The sequence below is a fragment of the Neophocaena asiaeorientalis genome, unplaced genomic scaffold (genome assembly GCF_003031525.2).
Source record: "Neophocaena asiaeorientalis asiaeorientalis breed wild unplaced genomic scaffold, Neophocaena_asiaeorientalis_V1.1 scaffold14, whole genome shotgun sequence".
NCBI classification, from domain to species: Eukaryota; Metazoa; Chordata; class Mammalia; order Artiodactyla; family Phocoenidae; genus Neophocaena; species Neophocaena asiaeorientalis.
The window spans coordinates 975,234-1,001,008 of NW_020175192.1; the positions used below are offsets into that span (position 1 = coordinate 975,234).

Consider the following 25,775-nt stretch of genomic DNA (forward strand, 5'->3'; position numbering starts at 1 on the left):
AGATTTCTGAAAGCAAATGAATGGAATGATTCTACTGGCAGGATGGTATTTGTGATACGCTGATACTCTGCATGCCCTCCCATTTCATTCCTTTTATCGCTGTGTTGCAACTTCCCTGAACCCCTGACAACAAGCCATGTCAGAGTCTTTCGGGGTCTCCGATCTCTAACTGCAGAGGCCCATTTATGCAGTGATTTTTATCGTGACATCAAGAAGGAGGGACTGCCTACCTGGGGTTTCTGGGAAGATCAGAGAAGATACTGTTCCTGCACTCAAAAACCTTACTTGAGAAATAAATGAGCTCAAATGAAATGATCAGACACATCGTGGCATTGATAAAAGTTCACAGAGTTCAGGGCTTCCCTGGTGGCGCAGTGGTTGAGAGGCCGCCTGCCGATGCAGGGGACACGGGTTCGTGCCCCGGTCCGGGAGGATCCCACATGCCGCGGAGCGGCTGGGCCCGTGAGCCATGGCCACTGAGCCTGCGCGTCCAGAGTCTGTGCTCCGCAATGGGAGAGGCCACAACAGTGAGAGGCCCGCGTACCACACACAAAAAAAAAAGTTCAGGGCTTCCCTGGTGGCGCGGTGGTTGAGAGTCCGCCTGCCGATGCAGGGGACGCGGGTTCGTGCCCCGGCCTGGGAAGATCCCACGTGCCGTGGAGCGGCTGGGCCCGTGAGCCATGGCCGCTGAGCCTGCGTGGCCGGAGCCTGTGCTCCGCAATGGGAGACGCCACAACAGTGAGAGGCCCGTGTACCGCAAAAAAAAAAAAGTTCACAGAATTCAGAAAGCACGGCCAAGCCTGTGGGCTGGATGGCTGGAACCCTGAAGGATGGCCCGGGTTTGGGACGGCAGAGAGGAGGAGGAGAGAATCCAGAGGGAAGAAGTACTGGGGAAGATTCTACTGACCCTGGGCAGAGGCAGCAGGGCTCACCTGGTCAGAGGTTTGGCTCGGAGAATTCCCTCTCTTTCCAGAGGAAGGAAGGGAAGAGCTGATTCTAAAAGCAGATGGAGGGCGGGGCTCCGAGAAGCAGACCAGGGACCAGGAATGGGGCCAGGTGCTATTCCTGCTTCAGAACTGCGTGCTCCCCCAGCCTCAGCCCTGCAGACAGAGCTACCACCCACCGAGCACAAAATTCCCTGTACATAAAAGATCCCTTCTGCAAACCTGCCAGATGACGCTGTAACATCCTTTGCCAGGGCAGAATAAAAGCCCACACACAGCACCAAGTGCTCAAAAAACTATGCTTTAAAAGTGTGGGCAGTTGGACAAATCCATCCCAGAATCAGCAGAGGGTCACCCGCTGAGCCTGAATAAAAAACATTCTTGTTTTTTCTAGTAACATCTTTGTTGGCATTTTAAAATCCATCAAAGGACTTCCTGTTCTCAAGGAATAAAACAGAGACACACTGGACCTTTACTTTTCATTCACCAGCTCAGGCTTCCCGAAAAGGCAAAGCAGAATTTGTTCTGAGGGCCACCTCCAGGTCCCTTTCTATTTATTCATTTATTCCTTCCTTCCTTAACCAAACAATAAATCTTAAAAAAGGAGTAGGCCATTTCTACCCTTGAGTAGTTCTCCATCTGATTGGAGATTGCATGCTTAAAGCTATCTACACTGCAGCCAACACACACTGCTGGAGAGAAACACCATCACCAAATGTCTGATGATCTTGTAACTTTCATATTTTTCAAAACACTTCTCACTGGACTCCATCCCCAGAAAGATGTGTAAGCAAGAGTTGTGCACATGGGTGACTGTGGGCACAGAGATGTGTGTTCTGGTGTAATTATCTGTACCTGGACCCACACTGCCTAGGTCCTTGGAGCCAACTCAGGTGCCCTGTTAGCTCGTTTCTGTAACAGCAGGGTGGCGGTGTTTGGGACGAACCTCAGGGAACCCAACTTCCTAAGAACCCTCTGGGAAGCTCTTCGGTTCGCCGGGCTCCACTGCTTTAGCTCCGCACTGGACTATCTTCCACCTTAACCTGGAAGCCTAAAAATTCTGTTTCTACGTCACCAAGACCTTATCTTTTTAGGACTTTAGAGAGGAAACAACAGTTCCTTCTCACCCAGGATATTGTAACACAGAGTATAGAGACTAAATATCTTTTCAGCCAGAACACATGGATCACAGCCACTTAAACACCTATATTTTTATTTCCCAAGAGGCTGAGAGCACGTCACGGTCTCTGAGTTCTGCTACTTATCTATACAACCGCACCGTGGAAAAAGACCCTTGACTGTCATTCACACCCTACCTGTACAGGTTAGAAAAGGGGTTCCAATGTCCTGCACACCTAGGCATGCAGCCCACTTTCCCTCAGGACCAGCCCGGTATTGGTACCTCAGGTGTCCTTGGCGAGGGTGAGGGATGCACCCAGGATGCCTCATGGCTCTGGTCCTACCACTCAGGACCCCAGCACAAAGCTGGGTAGTGGGCATGGCCAAGTGGAGGACAGATGCTGCTGGCAGTGAGCATGGCAGCACCAAAGCCCCTCGGCATCCGTGAGAACCAACGATGCTGTTCTTGTGAGAAGCACTGAGTTTGCACCACGCAGCTGACCCGGCAGTTAGCGGAGGCTGAAGTGTATCTGACCTTGTGTGAGACCTCCCTGGTAAGTCGAACAAAGACCAGAGGGCACAGGAGGCTGAACATCTCGCCACAGAAGGTGAGAGAGAGCAGGAAAACCATGTTTCTCATAGTTACGTGACCTGTTCTTATACCGTGGGCTGAGTAGCCTGTGGAAACACAGTTTCAATGACAAACATTATTCAGTCCCTTTGTTGTGTGATGTGTAATTCTCATTGGAGTAAGATTTTAAAAGAATCATTGTGTATGGCCCCGTAGGGGGACCATCCAGGTTTGCCTGGGATTCTCCAGGGTTTAGCACTGAAAGTCCACATCCCAGGAAACACCTCAAAGCAAACTGGGACAACTGGTCACCCTTCCTGCATCAGGGACTTGACAGGAAGGAATGGGCACCTGAAGAGCACAGGACAAGGCGGGACAGAATAACGGCAGTAACAGGTCTAATGAGCCAGGGGAGTGCGGCAGAGACGTGACTCATTTCTGATGGGTGATGGGGACGGGTACCAAGGCCAAGGCAGCATCCAGGCCGAGCCTGGACAGGTGAGTAGACGCCACGCAAGTGGAGAGGACCAGGGAAAGGGCTCTCCTGGCTGAGAAGGCGCAGATGCAAGGAAATCACGTCCCGATTCTTCTCTAATCTGCTACTCAGGTATATCAGGTATGAGAAGAAACCCTGTTTAGGCTTTAATTATGTCCCATGCAAATGAAATAACACATAACAGCCTGTCAGGCTACCATCTCTCCCTCTGGTCGTCGAGGACACCAGGAAGACATGTGTTCAGGCACAAAGGGACGGAGGAGGGAACAGAGAGTGGTGGGGACCTGTCATCATCAGGCTTTAGAAAATGACGTTCTTCTTTTGCTTTGGTGGGTTCTCCCCGCTCCTGCACCCCACGCTGAAGTGACACACAACTCCTGGACACCGTTATCTGACAAGCTGAGATGTGGGAGTGAACAGTGACCCTCAGCCAAGCCATCGGGACGTGCTCTCCTGGTTGCACGTTTCAGAACAGTAAATGGGACCATTGCCAACTGACCATTTTCTTCTCTTGAATGGATGTTTCTACATAATCTGTGGCTCAAATGAAGTGAAAAACAACTTTTAGCAGGTCCCACAGAGAAACTTTTATGGAAATAAAGTGAATGATGTAGATTCACGTTTCTCAAACATGTAAACCATAAAACTTTCCTGGGTGCAACACTGGGGTCTGAGCAGAGAAGGGGCTGCCTGACGAAAGCTAGTGGAGCGAGGCAGGGGTGGAGGACAGTACTGGGAAAGGTACGCTAGTTTTCCTTCTGGGAAACACAACGAAGACCGAGCACCTCCTGGGTCGCAGCCTGAGGGTGAGGCCCAGCACACCGCACGGCAGGGCTCAGCTGGTCCACGGCACACATGCCGGCTGAGCCCATGCTGCAGCCCCACTTCAGTCTCAGAGAGTCCACAGTCACTGTTTCTTAAAGATCCAGAAGTGTCCACAAAAACATCTTAACGGTGCTAAGCAGGAAGAGGATTTTAAAAATTGCTGAAGAAAATTCAAGTAAAAGATGTCCCTGATACTACCTTTAAATGTCATAAATGCCGAGGGAGGGACCAAGAGAAGTGTCAGAGGAAGGAGAAAGGGACAGATTAAAACAGAAATAACCAGCAAAGTCTGAGAAGACCCACAGCAACACAGAAAAGAGTTCTCAGTCCAGCTGGAAGGAGTCAGAATAAAAATCAAGCAAACTTGGAATGAACCAAGAAAGATCTTTGAAAATCACAAAAAATCATTTCCATAGAAATCCTTTTTTTCTAGGAGAGGCTCAGAGACAAAGACACTAAGACCATCTGTAGTTTTGCTACCGTGAGGGTCCTCCTGCTACTGCGAACAAAGTACACAATAAAACAATAGATGAGCTTAAAACCGATAAGCCAGATGCCAAGGGAAACTGAGCAGCCAAAAAGCAAACGTGAGAATAGTTTCAAGAAAGGCAGGATGAGGGGATTAAAAAAGAGAGAAGGAGGAGTGGGAGGTGGGTTTAAGCAACACACCACTGGGCAAAGGGAACTGAATCTGAAGCAAGTTCTCCTGGGGGCACCCCCTCTACTCCTGGCCACGCGTAAAGCCGTCCTGGGAGGGGAAATGGCACGTGGAGCCTGCGAGGCTCATCCAGGGATCAGGACCACCAGAGAGCAAGGGAGGAAGAGGCTGCTGGAGCAAAGCGCCATCTTATCTCCACAGCAACAGTGGAGCCCGGAGCACGAAGGCCCCAAAGCAGCCCCACAGCAACTGACCAGAGGGTCCATACCTCTCCTCAGGGCACATCCGGGTGTCATTGCCATTCAGGAAGGGGACAAGTTATGAGGAGCTTTAGCCTCCTAACTTCTTTTTTTTTAAACATCTTTATTGGAGTATAATTGCCTACAATGGTGTGTTAGTTTCTGCTTTACAACAAAGTGAATCAGCTATGCATACACATACATCCCCATATCCCCTCCCTCGTGCGTCTCCCTCCCACCCTCCCTATTCCCCACCCCCACTCCCGTCTAGGCAGTCACAGAGCACCAAGATGATCTCCCTGTGCTTAGGCTCCTAACTTCTTGTAGATCCCAGAACATCACCCTTTCTTGTTCATGGCCTCTTAAATAAAGGCCCTTAGGGTCTAGGGCTAGGAAAATCTTGTCTCACCCAACAAACAGCAGCTTCCTTCTCACCACTGAGGCTGAAGGGAAACTAGGCTTTCTTTTTCTCTCTCCCCCTTGCCTGCCAGGGGGTTCAGAGCTGGTGTTTCTGACAAGTTGCACTGCTCCCCTCAGTCCCAGCGCCCAGGTGTACTTCACCCCTGTTCCACACTGTTACTGAGTACTTGTCCACTGACCTTTATAAAAATGGTTTTATGGAATTTGTATTTTTTATAAACACAAATAATTCTTAGGATTTGTTGAGATGGTTCTAATAGTCATGAGAATAGAAGAGCAATCATAATAAATACCTTAGGCCATGAACTCCATAAACCCAGGAATCAATTTTGTCACGGGGGTCCACCCCACCCCGGACAGAGTTCTGGACCAGGAAAGCTTGGTCCTTGGTCCTTACAGATGGCACCCCATGCCCAGTCATCACCCCAAGTGAGCGATTTCTCAGATCCAGCCTTCCTCAGAGCTCTTTGTGTCTTGTGACCAGGCCTGCTCTCTCTGGGGGATTCCAGGCTCTACATCGATATCTTCTGTCCAAGAAGACATATTTGTTATAATTCTTAGCCATTTGGGTCTTTTCTAGCTGAATACTTAGCAAACTGATACTGAAGTGGGAAATAAAAAACCTAACAACCAGCATCAGAGGTGAAAGGGACTCATGTGGACCAGTACTTTGATGTTATAGAAGATGCTAAAGCCCAGATGTATGAAGTGACTTGTAAAAGTCCTCAGCCAAATGGTGTCAGAGCAAAGGTTGTTTACATTTTAAAGGACATGCACTGGAAGAATAATGTTTTAAATAACCTCAAGTGGTGATCATTGCAACCATGTACCCAAAATAGTGGAAAATGGCAAAAGTCTTGCCAACAAATGGCCAAGAAAAGAGATACAATCTGCCATAAACGTCACAAAGAGGAGGCCAAGGAAAGAAATGGAAGAGTCCACAGTAGCCTCGTGGTTCCGGCTCCACAAGTGCTGCAGAAGAGGGGCTGGAGGTGTGCAGCAGACGAGAAGGCTGGGGGACAGGGGCCCCGGCTCCGGGGCGGGGTCTCCACGCAGGGACAGCCGCAGCGGGGTATCTGGTCCCTCCACATCGCGTGGGAAGTGGCGAAGGAAGCAGGGCCATCCTAATGATGCTCGGTGAACTAACCCCCGCAAAGAGGCAGGTGTGGCAGGACCAGTGGGGAAAAGGCATCGCATTAAGTCAATATCCTTCATAAGAGCCGGAAGAGGAGCCGGGGTGAGGGGCACTGACAGCCAGACCCCTCCCCGCCCACCCAGCAAATACAGGGCCAAAACCTCATCTTTATTCCCCATTTTTACCTGTGGGAGTGGAAAGAGCTGAAAACAACCGGTGGGTAAGATGAGAGAGGAGAACAAACGGGGGCCGATTCCCTCTGACGTTTTAGCCTCAGCCCTTAACAGAGGACCCTGCTGGGAGCCAAAGGATCCCCCCTCCACCATTTAGGACGAAGGTCCACCCACAACCAGGTAGAGTGAGGCTGGTACCACCACACGCCCGCCCCCAGCCCCGGAGGGGCTGCAGGAATCTGGAGCCTCTAAGAAAGGTGCACAAAGGCCAGCGGAGCTGTCTCCTCCTTCACCTGCCCTTCCAGACCACGAAGAACGTGAGGAGAACACAAAATACAGCTGGGAGTGTGACACAGCCCTCAGTCAGGGTGGGGGACAGCCAAGGACAACCCACCACTACAACGTCAGAGCAGCAGAAAGCACGCCGCACGCAAGAGGGACAAAGACAAACAGCAGACAGCCACATCTGATGGACAACAGCAAAGTTAAAGGAAGAAAGAGAGGGCATTCAGAAAGCAAGAGTGTTCAAAACGCGAAAGAAAAACCTAGTCTGAGAGAAACTATAACTCTAATTGAAGAAAACATCTTACAAATGTTTTACACTTTCTTAATAAAAATGTGAATTCAATAAAAAAAGTTCAAAGAGGAAATGATATAAATAACAGATTATGATTAAGAAGCACATTCTGTGCTCAGAAAAATAACGTGATAAACAAAAGAAACAGAAGAAGTAAATTAGAAACAGCAAGGTACAGAATAGATGTATCTGAAAATCAGATTACTCACATAAAGGAAAGGCTTACATGAAAGCAGATAAAAGACTAATGCATTAAAAACTAGAGAGAAGCTAGTAAGTGGAGAAAACCTATGGAATGCACAACTGGGTCTGAGAAGCAGAGAAATCAAATCCAAAGCAGGAGAAGTACTCAAAATTAGAACACCAGAAAAAGTTCCCTGAAATGAAAGAATCCACAAAACAAACAAGGAAACTGAATTACAGGAGAGAGAACAAGAGGCACTGAGCTGAGTGAGACATATGCTGATTAAGTGATCACGATTCACAACGAAGGAAGGCATTCTTCCGTCATTTTCAGGAGAGACAAAATAAAGCTTTCCTAACACTTCTCCACGGTATCATCAGACCACTGTATCATCAGATGCAGAAGAACCTCTACAAGGTCCTAAAGAAAGAAAGTGTATCCAGAGTTTTAAGCCCAGTCACGTCATTCTTAAACTGTGCAGATAACAAGCAGACATTCTATTCCCAAGCACTCATGACCCTTCTTGAAGAAATGTCTTGACCATGAAATCCAGACAACCCAAACCTCAGGAATGAAGAAGCCGCTGTGGGAGGACAGCTGATGAATGCACTAAATCCACTTAACACACAGGAACTGTGGTTACAATGCGAAGTGTAAGGGCTGCAAACCGTGACGAGGTAAAAGTGATAGAGCAGTGATTTATGTCATAGAGTGTTCTGCCTATGTTTTCCTCTAAGAGTTTGATAGTGTCTGGCCTTACATTTAGGTCTTTAATCCATTTTGAGTTTATTTTTGTGTATGGTGTTATGGAGTGTTCTAATTTCATACTTTTACATGTACCTGTCCGGTTTTCCCAGCACCACTTATTGAAGAGGCTGTCTTTTCTCCACTGTATATTCTTGCCTCCTTTATCAAAGATAAGGTGACCATATGTGCGTGGGTTTATCTCTGGGCTTTCTATCCTGTTCCATTGATCTATATTTCTGTTTTTATGTTTTTATACTGTCTTGATCACTGTAGCCTTGTAGTATAGTCTGAAGTAACTGATTCACTTTGTTATAAAGCAGAAACTAACACACCATTGTAAAGCAATTATACTTCAATAAAGATGTTAAAAAAAAAAGTACTTTAAAGGAAAAAAAAATGATAGAGCAAATGTGGAGATGGGACCAGGAGAGCGAGAAAATATAACTGTGCTGCTCTCCTCTTCTTATTATAATTTTTCAACCAATGTAGTCTAAAACTAAAATATGGAGTAAAAATACATAATGATTCCAATATGTTCTGGTTTGTAAAGTCACTTTTTTAATTTTAGAGGGATCTTTTATAGCATAGAAACATTTTCTCAAAGATCAGCAATTTCTTCTGTTATACTTCAGATTCTCTTCTATAAATTTAAGTAAAGTAAAATTTAATACTTTAATTAAAAATAGAACATATTGCATGTCTCATGCTTAATTACATTTCAAGCATGTTATTTTTCTATCTGTGTATATGCAAAGAAAGGTGCCTAGAATGTTCAATTAATGTTAAAAATGGCTAATTTAGGGAAGCAGGGCCAAAAGTGAATTTTTAAATAATTTACTCCTGGTTGTGTTCTACTGTTTAAACATCTCATAATAGCCACGTGTCACTTTTATAAACTTAAAAGGTTTAAATTATAAAAGCAAAAAATATATTTTGTTGAATTTTTAAAGAAAACATTAAAAAATGCTAACTATATAAAAATTTACAAAATACAAAAATTTATAAAATGGAGAGAATCCAAAAGAAGGAAATAAAAATCACTCATAGTTCCATATTCAGTGCCAACCACAGTTAACAGTTTCCACTCCTGGGATGGAAAGGATTTCATAAAGACAACATCAAATATTGAATAATTAGCCCCTTATATTTTCTCCCAATACTCTTATGGTCAATTTAATGGCATTTAAATATTTAATTGACCAGAGGTTACTTTGGGTTTTGGTGTAAAGTCAGAATTAAATCTTTTCTGCTGTTTGGTTAGTTGTCCTAAAGCCACGCTCTGAACAATCCATTCTCTGCAGGCCGACTTGAAATGCCACCTTTACTGAGTTCTGACCCGGAATTAAATACCCCAGGCTTAAGTACCCTCTATCATCCCAATTTTTCAGAGACCTCAACGTGCTCGGAAGCCCCTGGTCCACGGAGCAGACTCCCCTGTCCGCCTCTGCTCAAGCGCCTTCCATCTGGAAAGCCTTTCTTGGCCCACTGTCCTGGTCTCTATTTCTATCTCTGGGGGACTAAGATTCTTCTCTCCATGAAGCCAGGTTCCTCTTATCCCTCCATCTGGTCCAGTGTCCGGTGCACACACAGGCCCTCCTTGTCCCCAAGGAACCAGTCTCCCTGACCACCCTCTCCTGCCCACGTGCTACAGCAGGCATCTGAACAGTGACAGGCAAGAGAAAGGACCCCTGGATTTTTGTTTTTAAAACATTAACTAGAATGACACTCATTTCAGCACTTCTACTTTGGAGACTTGTAAAGGTTTTTCTTTTTTCAACAATATTTCCCTTCTAATTTTGTTCCTACTGTTAATTACTTTCCATCCTTGTGACACTAAGGCAATAATCAGTCATAATAATTAGTCATATGCACCCAAGAGAATCCTTCTTCCAGGCTCCGGAGTCCTGCAAGGAGGACTTGGCTGTCCCCTGAGCAGACAGCCCTCCGGCGGGGGCACCATCTCGCCAAGCTCAGCTCTCTATCGACCGGCCTGTGTGCTAAAGCCAACCTCAGGGCCCCGCCCCAGGCTCCAGGCAGCTTCCTGGCTGAGGGAACTTTCTATAAACTTGTCCTGGGAACAGGCACACTGGCTGCTGGGAGTCAGGGTTTGCCTTCAGGCCTGGTCTGTCCTCCCAGGATGGATGCTTCATTGGCCAGTGCACTCTGCCGGTCCGAAGAGAAGGCAGAGAGGGACACAGACGCACCCAGGGGGGCTGAAGGGAGCCACAGCCACACAGACACTTCAGTGCCAGAGCCAGAGGGGCGCTGCCAACAGTCGTGGGATTGTGCGCCGGGGTGTTCTCCAAACTGATGGGGTGTGGGTGTGGGAAGATCAGCTCAGCCAACTCCACAGGACGTCATGTGAAGGCCCAGCTCCCAAACCCGGAGAAGACAAAGGCAGCCATTGCTTCAAAGGCCACAACTAGACCCACTGGGTAGAAATTACAGGGAGGCAGACTTCAGGTGCAAGTAACAGCGAGCTTTCTGCCCGGAGCTGCAGCTCGCCCTGGCACACATGTGCACACACCACACGCACACAGCCGTATCAGGAGTGCCGCTGAGGGATTCTGAACTCACGGAAGACCAGGTCAGAGGGCCCCCCAAAGACTCTTGGGTTCTGACCTTAAAATGTAGCTAGAAAAGGGTTACTCTTTTTAGTTGGAGAAGATGTATTAAGGACCTATTTACAAAGCTTAATGATAGGGTGTAAGGAGGACACGGGGATGAGAGCAATATCCCCTCCTACTGACTGCAGAGTTGTTATCATCTCCAGGCCTGAATATGCTAGTGGAGAAGGTTCTGGAAGCTGGAATGAGACCATCTTGAGGGAAGGGCCATCTTGAGAGGAGCTGTCATCTTTGCTTGAAGGACACATTCAGACTGAGGTTACAAGACAGAAAGGGACCCAGATACGTAAGTGCTGGACTTCATTTACTCCCATCTCTGAAGCTGGCCAGAAACGGGTTACTCTTCAAACGTGTTCATTATCCAGAATTTTGAGAGGCATCAACTACACCCTTACACTGAGCCTTACTGGCTTTTAATAAAGTGAATTTAATGATAAAAGATTAAAAATAAGTTTGATCTTCTGATATTTATCATTAGGCACACATGACGTTCTATCTTCAAAATAAGCTGGCCAAGTCAGCTAGCCGATTGACCTCAAGCAGCGCGTGAGTGTCATCCACAAGAGTGTAAGATCCGACACCGCACCGTCAGGAGCTTGAAGACACGTGTAAAAACTACACACCGCATCGGAACATAAAACCCGCTTAAATCTTCTTGAGTAGCTACAAAAATGAGTGCTGGGAGGCTTCTCGGCATAATTTTACATGTAATCTCCGAGGAGACACAGGTTAAAATAAAAAAGACTCTGACTGAATGCATTCCAGCCACTGCCAGGGCAGGACACCAAAGGAAGCCAGGCTGCAGCCGAGCACACAGGTCCATGGCCACGCGGGTGCCGGCCTTTCGGAGGCTGGGAGGGGCCCAGTCCAGTGAGGGGACAGCACGGCCTCGTGGTCCCCCAACTGCAGTCAGAATGGAACCCAGCAGGCATGACCCTACAGATCCCGATGAAAACCCAGTCCTCCTAACCTTCGCTTCTGAAGGTAAATCCGCTTATCTGGCAGCTTTCTAATTGCTTTAGGGAAAGGCAGATACAACGATAAACTTTACAGGAAGAAAATAGAGCCGAACAGGGAGAGACAGGGGCCTTCGTGCTGGGCAGGGACCAGGGAGGGACAGGACGCGCCATCAGGGTTTCACACACACGTGTCGACAGGCCCACCTGAAATTCTGCATGAACTGCCGGAACTTGTCCACCCTCCTGGCCAGTGGGACGATGACATTGACCAGCGTGCCGGCCATGTTCAAATCCTCCTTCTTCACCTTCATGATGGGGCCAAACGGTCGGAACAAGACAAGGCGTCTGAACTCGTGCTTGTGGTCCCCCCTGAACGTGAGCTCGTACAAAGTGCCTTTATCCTTTTCTGTGCGGTAGATCCCTGTTAACAGACACAAGGAGAGACAGTTCTAAAAATTAACCGTGGCTGCTGAGTGTTTTTAATAGCCAAGAGCTAGCACAAAATGCCTTACTTTAAAAAATTAAGATTAAATCTCCACACCTAATACTTATTAGAAAACTCAAAATGCTCCCACTTAAATAGCAAAAGAAATGAAAATACCATCAATTTAAAAATCGGTTATGAAGACCTCAAAAAAACACATGGTAAAAAGTTTGTAACGCTGTAATTCAAAAAGAGTCATGTACCAAAATGTTTATTGCAGCTCTATTAACAATAGCCAGGACATGGAAGCAACCTAAGTGTCCATCATCGGATGAATGGATAAAGAAGATGTGGCACATATATAGAATGGAATATTACTCAGCCATAAAAAGAAATGAAATTGAGATATTTGTAGTGAGGTGGATGGACCTAGAGTCTGTCATACAGAGTGAAGTAAGTCAGAAAGAGAAAAACAAATACCGTATGCTAACACATATATATGGAATCTAAGAAAAAAAAAAGGTCATGAAGAAACTAGGGGTAAGATGGGGAGAAAGACACAGAACTACTAGAGAATGGACTTGAGGATATGGGGAAACGTTGGATACAAACCTGCATTTATACTATTCAGAGGCATTTAAAAAAGGACTGTAAGGAAATACGTCAAAATAAGACTGGCTGTGCTGTGGAGAAGGGTTATGTGTTTTTTCTTTTCTGCTATTTATCTACATTTCTACAATATGATAAGATACATACTTTAATATTATATTTAATTTAAGAAGTGTGTTAAAACGATCTCTGAGAAATGACAGCCATTTCATATGAAGTGACCACAGTGGTCCATTCGGGGCACTGGGAGCCACTCGGGCCGCTCCCATGGGTCATGTGGCCCCAAGGAAGCTTCCGGAAGCACTAAAGCAGACGGCATGTACAGTACCAGCACAGCGGCAGGTGCACGTCTTGCATAACTTCCCCTCTGGGAAGCAGCACAGCCAGCACCTCAGAGCCAGCCTACTTGGGGCGACGATGGGCCCCCCAAGTGTCGCCATCACTGGAACTCCACTGTCTCATTGCTGAGCGGACCGTGTGACCCAGCGTTTCGCTCAACGACGGGATGAGGCTCCGCAGCCCTGACCAGACGGAACTTCCCCACCTCGCGAGCCAACCATCCGCTGGGGCCTAAGTTCCACACCTCCCCGTGTCACTGGGCTTGTGGGTGTTTTCCTACCGGCAGAAAAACCCATCCAGTTCGACAAGTCACCAGAGAAGCGTCCTCGTCTCTTGACTGGCCTCGTCTCTTCTCTTGACTGGCCAGGTTTTCTCTTTCTCGTCCTCCCTTCCTCTGAGCCCCTACTTTGGCTGGGCCGCACCCTAGGCCCTGAGTAGCTACAAAGGCGACTCCACAGAAGGCATCCTCCTGGGCTCGCCGGTTTCCAGGCCTCTCTGAGCCCTTCTCTTTTCATCCTCACCCCCGCTCTCCTCTCTTCTGTGGGGGCCACAGGTCTGCTACACAAACGCCTCTGCTCTTCCCGTTCCAGGAGCTGTTCACCCCACACCCCTGGCTCTGCGGCCTCTCTGATCTCCCTCCAGGGCCGCAGAGAGGAGCCTGGGCTGCGAATCTTCCAGGGGGCCTCACCTGCCACCGCCCAGAGGTTCACACGCACAGCCCAACACCGGCGGCTCGGGGACTCGAGGACCTGGGTGCAGGGCTATGAGGACGGGGCAGAGCTCCCACCTGAAGCCCCCTGGGGTCCCCAGTGCAGGTCAGGGAAGCTGAGAGAAGGTCTGCCGAGCTCCTGCTGGGACGAGGTCCCAGCATCCCCACCGGGACCACTCATGGGAGAAGGGAGGGGCACTTCTCACGAGGCTCGGAGGATGTCTCTGAAAACGTGAAGTGGCTCCCTTCGAAGCCTGTTCACCCTTTCAGGCAACTGGTCCTCGCAGAGGACATGGGCTCTTCCCACCTCTGCTGCCCAGAGCAGCTGGGCAGCCACCAGCTCCCAGGGGCCCAGGTGAGGTGGGGCTGAGTCAGGAAGCAGTCGGCTCAGTTAACAGCATCTCTGCTGGACGGAAACACAGCTGTGACCCAGGGCCGGCAAGTACCCCTGCTCTCCATGGCAACCCCCGCGCAAGGCTGCTACAGCTGAACCTGCGGATAGCAAGTATGCGGGCCGGGATGGCTTCACAGAATTGGGAGTCATTTTCTTTCTCAGCACCAGGATCAGAATCATTAACTTTTAAAATCTAAATCCACAGATTTGAAGATGCACCTGTCTCAAGAGATGGGCGTGCATTTATAAAGAACCAGAGAACATAGCAGTCCTTATTAATAATGATTCCTACGACCACGCCTGCAGGGAGCCGCAACAGCATCCCGGGGGACAGGAGCAGCCTGCCTTCCTGGTTCCCGGACACACCCTCCCCCAACGCCTCCGGGACCACCAGGAGCCAGTGGACCAGGCTGATCTCAGCCACAGCTCCAGCTGCTTTGTCGGCATCACCCGCATCCTGAGCCTTGAAACAGCTATTACGTCAGCAACTTTTTAGCATAGTTCCCCCCACTCTGCCTAATTCAATTCATTATGTCTTATAAACCTGATTTTAGATCCCTTACTCCCATCTATTTTAAATAAGTTACTTAAAGCTCTCTTGCAGCCTGTGTCCACCAAAACCCTGCCCCAGCCCTCGTCCACCACACCCACAGGTACGTCCCCCGACCCCAGTCTCCTTGTGACATAAGGACAGCACCTAAACAAAGCCCGTGCCTCCTGGAAACCTTCAGGGCTGGAAAGTCGGACAGTCTCCCTCTGAGAGAAAGGGAGCAGAAGCACCGCGGCAGGATCGGGTTTTCAGCCAACGAGCTGCACGCACAATGGCAAAAGCAAAGCAGGTTGGCCACGCGAATACCTCCCTGGTTATATTTTATAGGGCAGTATCATTCTTATCCACTATGCAAATTAAAGATCAAAATAAGGACTGGGCCTCCCTCGTGGTGCAGTGGTTGAGAGTCCGCCTGTCCGGGAAGATCCCACATGCCGCGGAGTGGCTGGGGCTGTGAGCCATGGCCACTGAGCCTGCGCATCCGGAGCCTGTGCTCCGCAACGGGAGAGGCCACAGCAGTGAGAGGCCCGTGTACCGCAAAAAAAAAAAAAAAAGAATAAAATCCACCCCAAACGGGCCTCCCTGGTGGCGCAGTGGTTGAGAGTCCGCCTGTCCGGGAAGATCCCACATGCCGCGGAGTGGCTGGGCCCGTGAGCCATGGCCGCTGAGCCTGAGCGTCCGGAGCATGTGCTCTGCAACGGGAGAGGCCACAACAGTGAGAGGCCCGCGTACTGCAAAATAAATAAATAAATAAATAAGGACTCTGGAGCTGGCTTAGAGCTTAGTCTAACGCCTTTTCCCTCTTTCGGCCACTAGGTGCCGACCTTCCTGTGAGTTTGCTGTTTCTGCTCCCCGTGCAGGCAGACCCGTGCTTGACCTGCTCTCCTCCAGGGGTCCGGGCCCCAGGACCAACAACTAGATGCGGACACCTCCAGGAATCCAAGATACAGCTCCTCGGTCTGCTGCAAATGTCTGCTCCTTCAGTAGGCGAGGAGCTTACCAGATGCGGACGTGACCCCTCCATCCTGCCTTCCACTTAAGGACCTCAGAAATCATGATGCCGAAGGTCCCCGCCCTCACGTCCCCACCCTCACTCAGGACGAGTGGACATGGCTGCGGCCAGTGCTGCACTGCTGAGCCCAGAGGTGTCTCCACTTTCATCCCCGCCTTTCCTATCTTCTGCATGGAGCCCAGGTCCCCCAGGTAGATACCTGCCGCCTCTGACACCCCTGCCCCACTTCCAGGGCCCGGTCCATCCTGCACATACCCTGGGGCCCTTAGCTTCCTATAGCATCACTCTACTCCTGCTCTGGCCCGGCTCAGAAGCCCCCCAGCTTCTCACAGCCCAGAGAGCAAAGCACCAATACTACAGCCAAGCCTTCAAACCCTCCCTCATCTGGCTCCGAACTCCTGTCCTCATTGTACGTCCTGCCCCTGCCTCAAATGAAACTGGGTTTATGTCGAGCATGTAGCATATACAACTGCTCTTCCCCCTGGAAAAATTGGAACCGAAAGTGCAACGCTGGTGGGAATGTAAAATTGTGCAGCTATGGAAAAGAGCCTGGCAGTTCCCTCAAAAGTTAAACACAGAATTATAATCTGACCCAGCCACTCCACTACTGGGTGTGCACCCAAAAGAGCTGAAAACAGAGACTCGAACAGACACGTGTACACACATGTTCACAGCAGCATCATTCACAGCAGCCAAACGTGGCAACAACTCAAACCTCCATGGGTTTGAATGGATGGACAAAGCGTGGTCTACACATGCAATGGAATGTTACTCAGCCTTAAAAAGGAATGGCATTCAGACACATGCTACAGCATGGATGGACCCGAAAACACGAGCTAAGTGGAGTCAGCTAGACAGAAAAGGACAGAGACTGTATGAACCCCCTCGTACGAGGAGTCTAATGTAGTCAAATTCACAGAGACAGGCAGTAGACTGGGGCTCACCAGAGGGTGGGGCAGGGGGAGGGGACTTAGTGTTTAACGGGCACGGAGTTTCAGTCCGACATAATGAAAAAGTTCTAGAAATGCGTGGGGATGACAGTTACACACAATGTGAGTGTACTTAATGCCAATGAACTGTACACCTAAAAATGGTTAAAATAGGGAATTCCCTCGTGGTCCAGTGGTTAGGACTCCATGCTCTCACTGCGGAGGGCGCGGGTTCAATCCTTGGTTGAGGAATTAAGATCCCATAAGCTGCGCAGTGTGGCCAAAAGAAAAAAAGCTTAAAGTGGTGAATTTTACGTTATGTGTATTTTACCGCAGTAACTGCTGTCCTGTGAAAAGGCCTGGCACTTTCTCAAGACACAGGTCCCCACCGGTCCCCCCTCACCCCTTCTAAACAGGACCCTCCTCCCCTGGGAAGATTCCCAGACTTTCTCAATCCTAAGTGATCGCTCGCTCCTCCAGACACGCGGATCTGAGAGCTTAAACACCTCTGTGTGGAGCTGCTCTCCTGGCCCGTGACACATGTGCCCCCGGACATGGTCTACTCCAGCCTCTCATTTTACAGACGAGTACACCGAGACCCAGGGAAGCTGTTTCCTCCCTCGAGGTCGTCTTCCATACCCAACACGAACCCCTCAGAGCAAAGGAAGAAGCAGCAGCGTCTGAGAAGTCAGACAAACGACATAAGGTCTGTGGTAAAAACCACAGTTCATAGCTCCTCTACCCTCGGATAGCCCTTACAGGCCCCCTTGGAGCTTTTCTCTTTCTTTTACACATAGGTCTAACAGCTGCTAAATAACAATTATCTGAGTTCAGAGTCTACAACACATTAAAAGTAGTAAATTTTGAAAAGGGGGGGGGGGATTTTCATGAAAAAAAAATTTCCAGAAAAAGGAAAGTATATGCGGAAAGAAAAGGTGTAACAGGCAGAAATGCTGACAGTAGTAAGTAGTGACAGGTCACCTCCTAACAGCAGGGGGAGACAGAATGTTATTATTTTTTTTAATTTAACAGAAATGTCTGGGATCATCTAATATAAAGGAAAAAAAATACTCCACCCATGTAAACTGCCTTTGAAGACATCAGCGTAGGAGCCTAATCTCCTTAGTCTGTTCAGAAAGAGAAACTGGGACATACCTGAGAAAGATTTTATTTCACAATGGTAATTTTCTACTATTGTGGTGCTTCAGTTATCTAGAGAATTCCACTTAGATGAAACGTCTCATTCTCAGGCCACGTGGGATAACAAGACATCATCACAGTGCCATCTGTTGTCAGCTCTATTTTCTTAGGGAAAGTAGCAGACATTTGACATTTGTGAAAGACTGCTGTGAATCCCCAAATGCTCAGAGACCACAATGTAAATAATTCTCCCCATAAAGACAGTAAAAAGTAACCACTTTACAGCTTTCCACCTCTGCCAGGTTACGGGATGCCTGCACACACCTTGTTTCTCCTGCATCACAGGGCATCAGCTCACAGCCGCTTCTGTACTCGTCCTGACTCAGGTTCATCCCCGTTAACTTTCACTAAACATTTCTTTTGATAAGAAACGGCTGCACCGACTGATGTCCTTGCTGAAACAATTCATGAATCCCCTTTTTTATTCCTATTTATTGCATTTCTAAGAACCTCACTTACTGAGGGTTCCTCCCTACTTCATCACTGATACTGGCAGTCGACTTCTTTTCAGAGCCATCTTTTCCCCACAAAGCTACAGATCAACTCCACGAAGACAGTCATGTACCTGATACTAAGTGGGAAGCGAAGACGTGTTGTGAACCCAGCACAGCGGTGGGCTGGGCTCCTCACCAGGTGTACCACCAGCCACGCACAATTCATAGTCACATGACATGGTTATTTTTATCCTTATTGATTTTCCTTATGGGTATCATTCACCATGGACCGTGTTCTCCATTAGAGATATAAAGAGGGTTGTGATAAAAAAAAATCATTGTGGGGACTTCCCTGGTGGCACAGTGGTTAAGAATCCGCCTGCCAATGCAGGGGACACGAGTTCGAGCCCTGGTCCGGGAAGATCCCACATGCCGCAGAGCAGCTAAGACTGTGCGCCACAACTACCGAGCCCGCGTGCCGCAACTACTGAAGCCCGTGTGCCTAGAGCCCGTGCTCCGGAACAAGAGAAGCCACTGCAATGAGAAGCCCACGCGCCGCAACGGAGAGTAGCCCCCGCTCACCGCAACTAGAGAAAGCCCACATGCAGTAGTGAAGACACAATGCAGCCAAAAATAAATTAAAGATTAAAAAAGAAAATCACTGTGCTCTCAGAATTCACATTCTAGAGAGAAGGCAGACAGGTAAACCAAAAAGGCACGTATAACACGCTAAGCACCTGAGAGTCTGCCCACGGTGCAGGGAGCAGAAAGGAGGGCGTCTCCACCTGCTGAGGGTGTGGACAGGCTGACAGATGATATTTCACCAGAACTGGAGACTGGGCGTTTGCCAAGACTACAAAATCAGAGAGAACATTCCACGGAAAGATAACAAAGATACTGAACAAACAAAACCAACTTGTTATGTTTGGCAAACTTGCAGCAGTTCAGCCAGGCTGGGGCACAAGAGGCAGGTGTAGGAGGTGAAGCTGGGCAGTATGGTAAGGGCACAGCACGCTGGCCACCAGGGCCTCCTAGGGAGCAAACCCTCCCCGAGCTCAGGGGAGAGGCCAAGTGGCATTAGTGCCATCTCCTGACAGCGGTGTGGATGGAGGACGGGGGTGAGATCAGAGCACTGAGGGAAGAAACCCTGTGACTCAGCAGGAAGCTGAGACAGCGCCAGCGAGAGGAGGGCAAGTGGCAAAGGCTGGAGAGAACCGGTTAGAGGTGAGAGGGCAGGCGAGGGGAGTGAGCTGCAGGTGAGGCGAGGCCTATGAGTTAAAAGTCTGAAATGCTGACTTGAGGAACTTGTGTCTGAAGCTCAGCAGATGGGCCCTTTGCAGAGTGAGATGCCCCAGCGTTTGGGGGGCTGCGGAAGTGTAGAGAGTGAGAAGAGGGGCCCCGGAGGCAGGTGCTGCGTAGCCAGCAGGGAGGCTGCCAGGTCAGGCGCAGGATTGGGCAGCAGGGAAGCTCACGGTGGGCCAGGGCAGCTCAGCGCCCACTGCTGCGTCAAGGTCAAGTAAGATGAGGACGGGGCAAGCCCACTGGATGGCAAGCGGACCAACAGTGGCCCCGGCCATGACGTTCCCGGAGGCGACAGGGTCTGGAGCAAATCTGAAAGAGGATGAGAGGTCGAGGGGCAGGAGTGGACTAGGTGAGGAAAGCATCTTGCTTCTGTTTCCTGGAAGTTGTCAAGTTCCTTCCTGCGCCAGGACCTTTGCCCTTTCCTCCGCCTCTGCCTGGGATGCCTCCCCAGGCTGGGCACCGCCGGATCCTTCCCCCCTTGTAGGTCTCGACCCAGATGCACCTCTTCCACGAGGCCGTCTCTCGTCCCCCTCGGTCCCCTATTCCACGCACCCTGTTCTAGAGCCGTCGCCGCCCGTTACCTGAGGGTGTTCACCCTCCTCGCCCTTGTGCACCCCCATAGCTGAGTTCCACGGGAGCCAGAGCTCTGTTTCTGCGGCACAGAAGGCGGGTGGGGTGGGGAGGTGCGGGGTAAGAAAGGGTGGGCCCAGCAGAGTGGCAGCCAGAGGAACTCAGAGGGTTGGAAAGTCCCTGAAGTCCTTCATGAAAGACTTGAAAAGTAGGAGAAAGAAAAAGTCCGTCACGCGCTGAGAGGAAGAAGCAAAACAGAAACAGATCACGAGGACACACGGATGGAAGGAGGGGGGGGCCCACCCAGGGAAGGGCCAGGGACAGAGAGGGGGCAACCTACCCCCCAGCACAGGGCAGGAGGCTAGCAGGGTGCGGACCACGCAGGGGTGGGACGAGGAACTCAAGGAAGCACGAAGACGAATGTCCAGTTTCTCCTGCAGCAGGAGGAAGGCCAGGCTGAGAATGGGGGTTAGGGGCAACATGGGAGAGCCGGGGCTGCACGAGGCAGGGTGAGAGGGGTCCACAGCTGGGCACGAGGGCACAGGGGGCCCCCGTGAGCCCCGACAGAGCACGAGCACGAGGGGACTGTCCCCGGCAGCTGGAGAAGCAGAGCAAGGACGGGGAGACAGAATTTGCGGATCCAGGCTGGCTCTGCAGGACACACGTGCAGGGCCAGGGGGTCGGCACCGCGAAGAAAGCGGCCGAGGGGACTCACTGGGGTCTGGCCGAGGGTGCGGGGGAGAGCCGAAGGCAATGCAGGATTGGAGGGGGGGAAATCGGGCCAAGTGAGCCTCCGCAGCTCAGGGGCCGAGGTCAGAAGTGACAGTGGAGTCACGGGAAAAGGCTCCTGAGGACGTTTAGGTTTCATGGAAAAGCGGGTTCCCGGGGAGGCCAGGCTTCCACACTGGCAGGACAGACCGCAACCCCACCCGAGCTCTCACTCTGCGGGGACGGGGTCTCAGGGGATGCACCCTTCTCCTCCCTCTAGGGAACCAACGTGGAAGCCACACAGAGCGATGCTGCCTGACTGAGCAGTCTGAGGGGCCTGGAGCGGGGACCAGGGAGGGGGGTCTCAAGGCTCCAGAGCAAACCCGGGGACAGGAATTCGGACACCGTTATCACGCTTCCCACCAGCTGCGGACGGCACGTCCAGGATGTGGGAAAAGCAGCAACTCAAGATACAGCAGCAGCAATGCGCAGGGGTTAAGGGTCAGAGAGCAGGGCATGTGTGACCTCGCCGTTTTTCTGGGGACCGTGAGCTGTGTGTACACGACCACTCGTCCAGCTCACCCCGAAGCAGAGGCCACGCAGCCCAAACAGCTGTGCCTGCTCGTGGCTGCTCAGACCATGTTCACAAATACCACCTGGATTCGAAGGAGGCTTCCAGAGGGTCCGCCCTTTACCACGTCCTTTTACGGACGGGAGAATGGAGGCCTTTCCAGAAGGTAAGTGAGTAACTTGTTCCACGTTACGAATGACATGCTGCTCACAGGGTGACGGGCAGGACGGCTGTGAATCCAACAGCCTGTCATGCCCAAGCTCTTAAAGGTCGATCAACCTTCACCATCAAAAGGCTGTTTACAAGTCTTCTTTCTTTTCTGTTCTTCCTTTCTTTTTGAGATTGACTTTTGAGAACAGAAAAACATCAATAAAGATACTTCAGAAAGACAGTAACTGTCCAAAGTATATCAGAAAAGTCAGTCTCAAGACTCACTTTTGAAGATTGTGAGATAACGTATTATGGATTGATTCAACCACTTTCCTCATCTTTAAGAAATGGGATCAATAAAAATACAGCCCTATTTCTTTATACGGATGTTGTGAAGATTAAATAAATTAACACATGTAAACATGCCTGGTACCCAGGAAGCACTCGGTGATGTCAGCAGTGGTAATAACGATAACGACGTCATTACTATTATTATCAATACTATGACATCATGCCCCTTGGCCCCATTCGTCGTTGACTGCATCACTGCTCTCGGTCAGATGGGTCCGGGCTTGGGCAAGCCCTCCTCTTGCTGTGCTATATATCAATACAATGGCATCAAATATGCCTGGAAGCTGGATCCAATAACTCATTCTTTTAAGTCACTGTGGACCCAGAGACCAGGATTCTTTATTTTTTTTAATTTTATTTTTTTATTGGAGTATAGTTGATTTACAATGTTGTGACAGTTTTGGGTGTACAGCTAAGTGATTCAGTTATACACATACATATATTCTTTTTCAGATTTTTTTCCATTATAGGTTATTATGAAATATTGAGTATAGTTCCCTGTGCTATACAGTAGGTCCTTGTTGGTTATCTATTTTACATATAGTAGTGTGTATATGTTAATCCCAAGCTCCTAATTTATCCCTCCCCTCCTTTCCAACCTTTGGTAACTGTAAGTTTGTTTTCTGTGTCTGTGGGTCTATTTCTGTTTTGTAAATAAGTTCATTTGTATCATTTTTTAGATTCCACATATAAGTGATATCATATGATATTTGTCTTTTTCTCTGACTTAACTTAGTATGCTAATCTCTAGGTCCATCCATGTTGCTGTAAATGGCATTATTTCTTTCTTTTTTATGGCTGAGTAATATTCCATTGTATATATGTACCACATCTTCTTTATCCATTCATCTGTCAATGGACACTTAGGTTGCTTCCTTGTCCTGCCTATTTTAAATAGAGCTGCAATGAACACTGTGATACATGACTATTTTTGAATTATGGTTTCCTCAGGGTATATGCCCAGTAGTGGGATTGCTGGGTTGTATGGTAGTTCTATTTTTAGTTTTTTAAGGAACCTTCATACTGTTTTTCCATAGTGGCTGCACCAATTTACATTCCCACCAACAGTGTAGGAGGGTTCCCTTTTCTCCACACCCTCTTTAGCATTTATTATTTGTAGACTTTTTGATGATGGCCATTCTGACTGGTGTGAGGTGGTACCTCATGGTAGATTTGATTTGCATTTCTCTAATCATTAGCAATGTTGAGCTCTTTTCATGTGCCTTTTGGCCATCTGTATGAGACCAGGATTCTTGATATTCTGGTAAAAGGCCTGGTGATATACAAGCTAGCATATATAAAATCTGAGTCAAGGCAGATTCTTAGCAATATCGCAACAGAATTTTTTTACCCGTTGCTTGAGAAACCCATTTCTAATGTATAATATCAACTGGAATGTTCAAATCACTGACCTGTAGTTATTAGATACCACAACCCTTTATCTAACTACACCCCTACACAGAGGTGGTTAGCACCACCCTGCACCACAGCATGCCTACACCCCTTCCATCATCATCACAGTTAGAGCAGCCTCCTTCCCGCTGCGGACACGTCCAGGCCCCAAGCTGTCCTGACAGTCACTGTGCTTGGCAGCACCTAAGCCAGAGACCCCGGTCTAACCCTGGCTTCACACTCACTTCACAACACTTTAAACAAGATACTTCACGAGACCAAGCTCTTACTTCCTGGTCTTAAAAATCGAATCACAGGGTAAGGTCAAAAGCATCCATGTCGACTGCTTTGTGCCTCAAGGAATATCCCAAGTTGGACATCCTGTAAGCATTTATTTTATTTGGCTAACTTATCCAATTAGTCAGTGGTAAGAATTCACTTTAGCTTTACAGATAGGCTGTAACACTGAACCACTGGCTATCTGGGGGAAAGCATGTATGTTTCTGTGGAACTGCCACAAGACAGATCAACCACAGCAAGCTGAAGAGTAAAAGAATCAGAAGGCCTGGCATACAGGTCACCATTTTCCACCACAACAGACACTGGTCCACCTGCATTTGTCTTTGCTTGCAGGAACTGGTCAGCCTTAGAAAAGGCAGATTCTTGGGCCCCCCTACCAGACCTATTAAATTGGGGAACCACTGGTTTACCCCCAAACTGGTACCAACATTAGACAGTAAACACCAGAAGTAGCCATTGCAATAAATAATAATGTTCTGAATCGATGGAGCTTTGTTGGGAGGGGGCCATGATCAGAGGCCCACGGAGCAGGCCCCAGAGCACGGCTTGGCCTGCGACCCACGCTGCTTCCAGGGTCACAGAAAGGGAGAGGAACTGAGGCCACAATAGCCTGGAAAACTAACACGGAAAGAAAGCACTTTTCAGACCCCAATCCCCCCTTTTTTTTTTCTATTTGAACACCTCCTTCATAACATGAGAGAGTTTGGAGCTATGGCCCAAACTTTAGCAGTATTTTAAATGAAATGTGAATAATGAATCATTTCTTGCAAACACTCTGGGGCCACAAGGGCAGAAGGAAAGGCAAGAGGCTAGTGAGTGATGGGTTATGCTTCTGTGAACCATCAATCCAGTCGCTCCTTCACTCCACAGTCCCTTGATACGCACCTTCCATCACGGTAACAGACTAGAGCCATGAAGATGAATAAGACCCAGGCCTGCCTGGAGAGCACTGTGGTCGGGGGCGGTGTGGTGGCGGTGAGAAGCCCCTGGCTCTGTCCAGGAGACATGGGGACTGAGTAACGGAGAGGAGGTGGACGTGTCCATGCGGAAAGCTTCAGACAGTCCTAAGGCTGGGAGAGGGTCCAGGTGGGTCCCCAGACGAACACACAGGTTATTGGTTTTGCTTGGATCCTGGTTTGTGGATTTTCTTTTACTTTTTGACAATCATTCTAGCTAAAATATAACAATCTCGATCCTAAACTGTAAAATAGTATGTCCTAATCACCATAACGGGTTGTGAAGAAAACCCCGTTGAGATTAGCTTTCTTTCAGAAGAACGAATCCTATGCCCCACTTTCTTCCCCATCCTTAGAAACAGACATGGACACACGCCTCAGCTTGATCACCAGGGAAACGCACACTGTGAGGAAGTGAACATGCTTCTCCTCTAGGGTGAACAGCACACTAATGGAACACCAACCACTGGGAGCTGTGAAGTCTGTCACCCAATAGAAACCTCCCATTTAGTAAAACAATCTGCTCAGAACGCCGAGCTATGTGTCCACCACCCCGTGAGGTGGCACGTCATAAAGGGACACCTTAGATGAAAGAGCCAGGGACGTTCTTACACAGACACTGCCCCAGGAGAAAAAGACACTGAATTTAATTCCAGTCAACGATTAACTTGCTCTGTGACTTTGGACAAAGTCAATTCTCAAAGCTTCAGTTTCTCCAACTGCACAGGACACACAACAAACAGCACATGACTCACTGCGTCCGTGAAATCACAATAAACCCAGCGAAACACATCTTAGGGTTATGAACCTCTAGAGAATTCCTACAGCAACCTTACTCACATAGCCTGAAACTGACCTACTAGTCAAGCATAAAGTAATTCCATAGCATATCAAAACAAGGTGGTCTGTTAGGCTATGCAGTTTTCAAATGATAGTTAATATAAATTTTTTTTTAACTTAGAGAATGTAAAAGAACAGATACCACTTAACCTATCTAGGTGGCAGTACTCCATAAATATTTTTTCTCAAGTATGTCATGACCCCCAAATTATCTGACAAGGTTCCCATCAAGGGAGGGCCCATCCCCTCGAATCTGAGTGGGCTTGTGACTACTTTGTCCAAGAGAGGACCGTGGAGTGATGTAGCTGCTACTTTGTTTTCTGGAACATTTTCTCCTAGAGCCCAGACCACCACGTAAGAG

The 25,775-nt window shown here is 48.8% G+C and overlaps 1 protein-coding gene across 5 annotated transcripts in view; it reads right to left on the reverse strand.

The window, feature by feature from the left end:
• The window catches only part of CSGALNACT1 (chondroitin sulfate N-acetylgalactosaminyltransferase 1), a 255,249-nt gene that overhangs the window by 28,264 nt on the left and 201,210 nt on the right, over positions 1 to 25,775 (reverse strand). For all 5 annotated transcript variants that reach the window (XM_024765173.1, XM_024765172.1, XM_024765176.1 and 2 more), the window contains one exon: positions 11,879 to 12,095. In XM_024765173.1, coding sequence (XP_024620941.1) covers positions 11,879 to 12,095 — 217 coding nt within the window. The remainder of the gene's footprint in view (positions 1 to 11,878; positions 12,096 to 25,775) is intronic.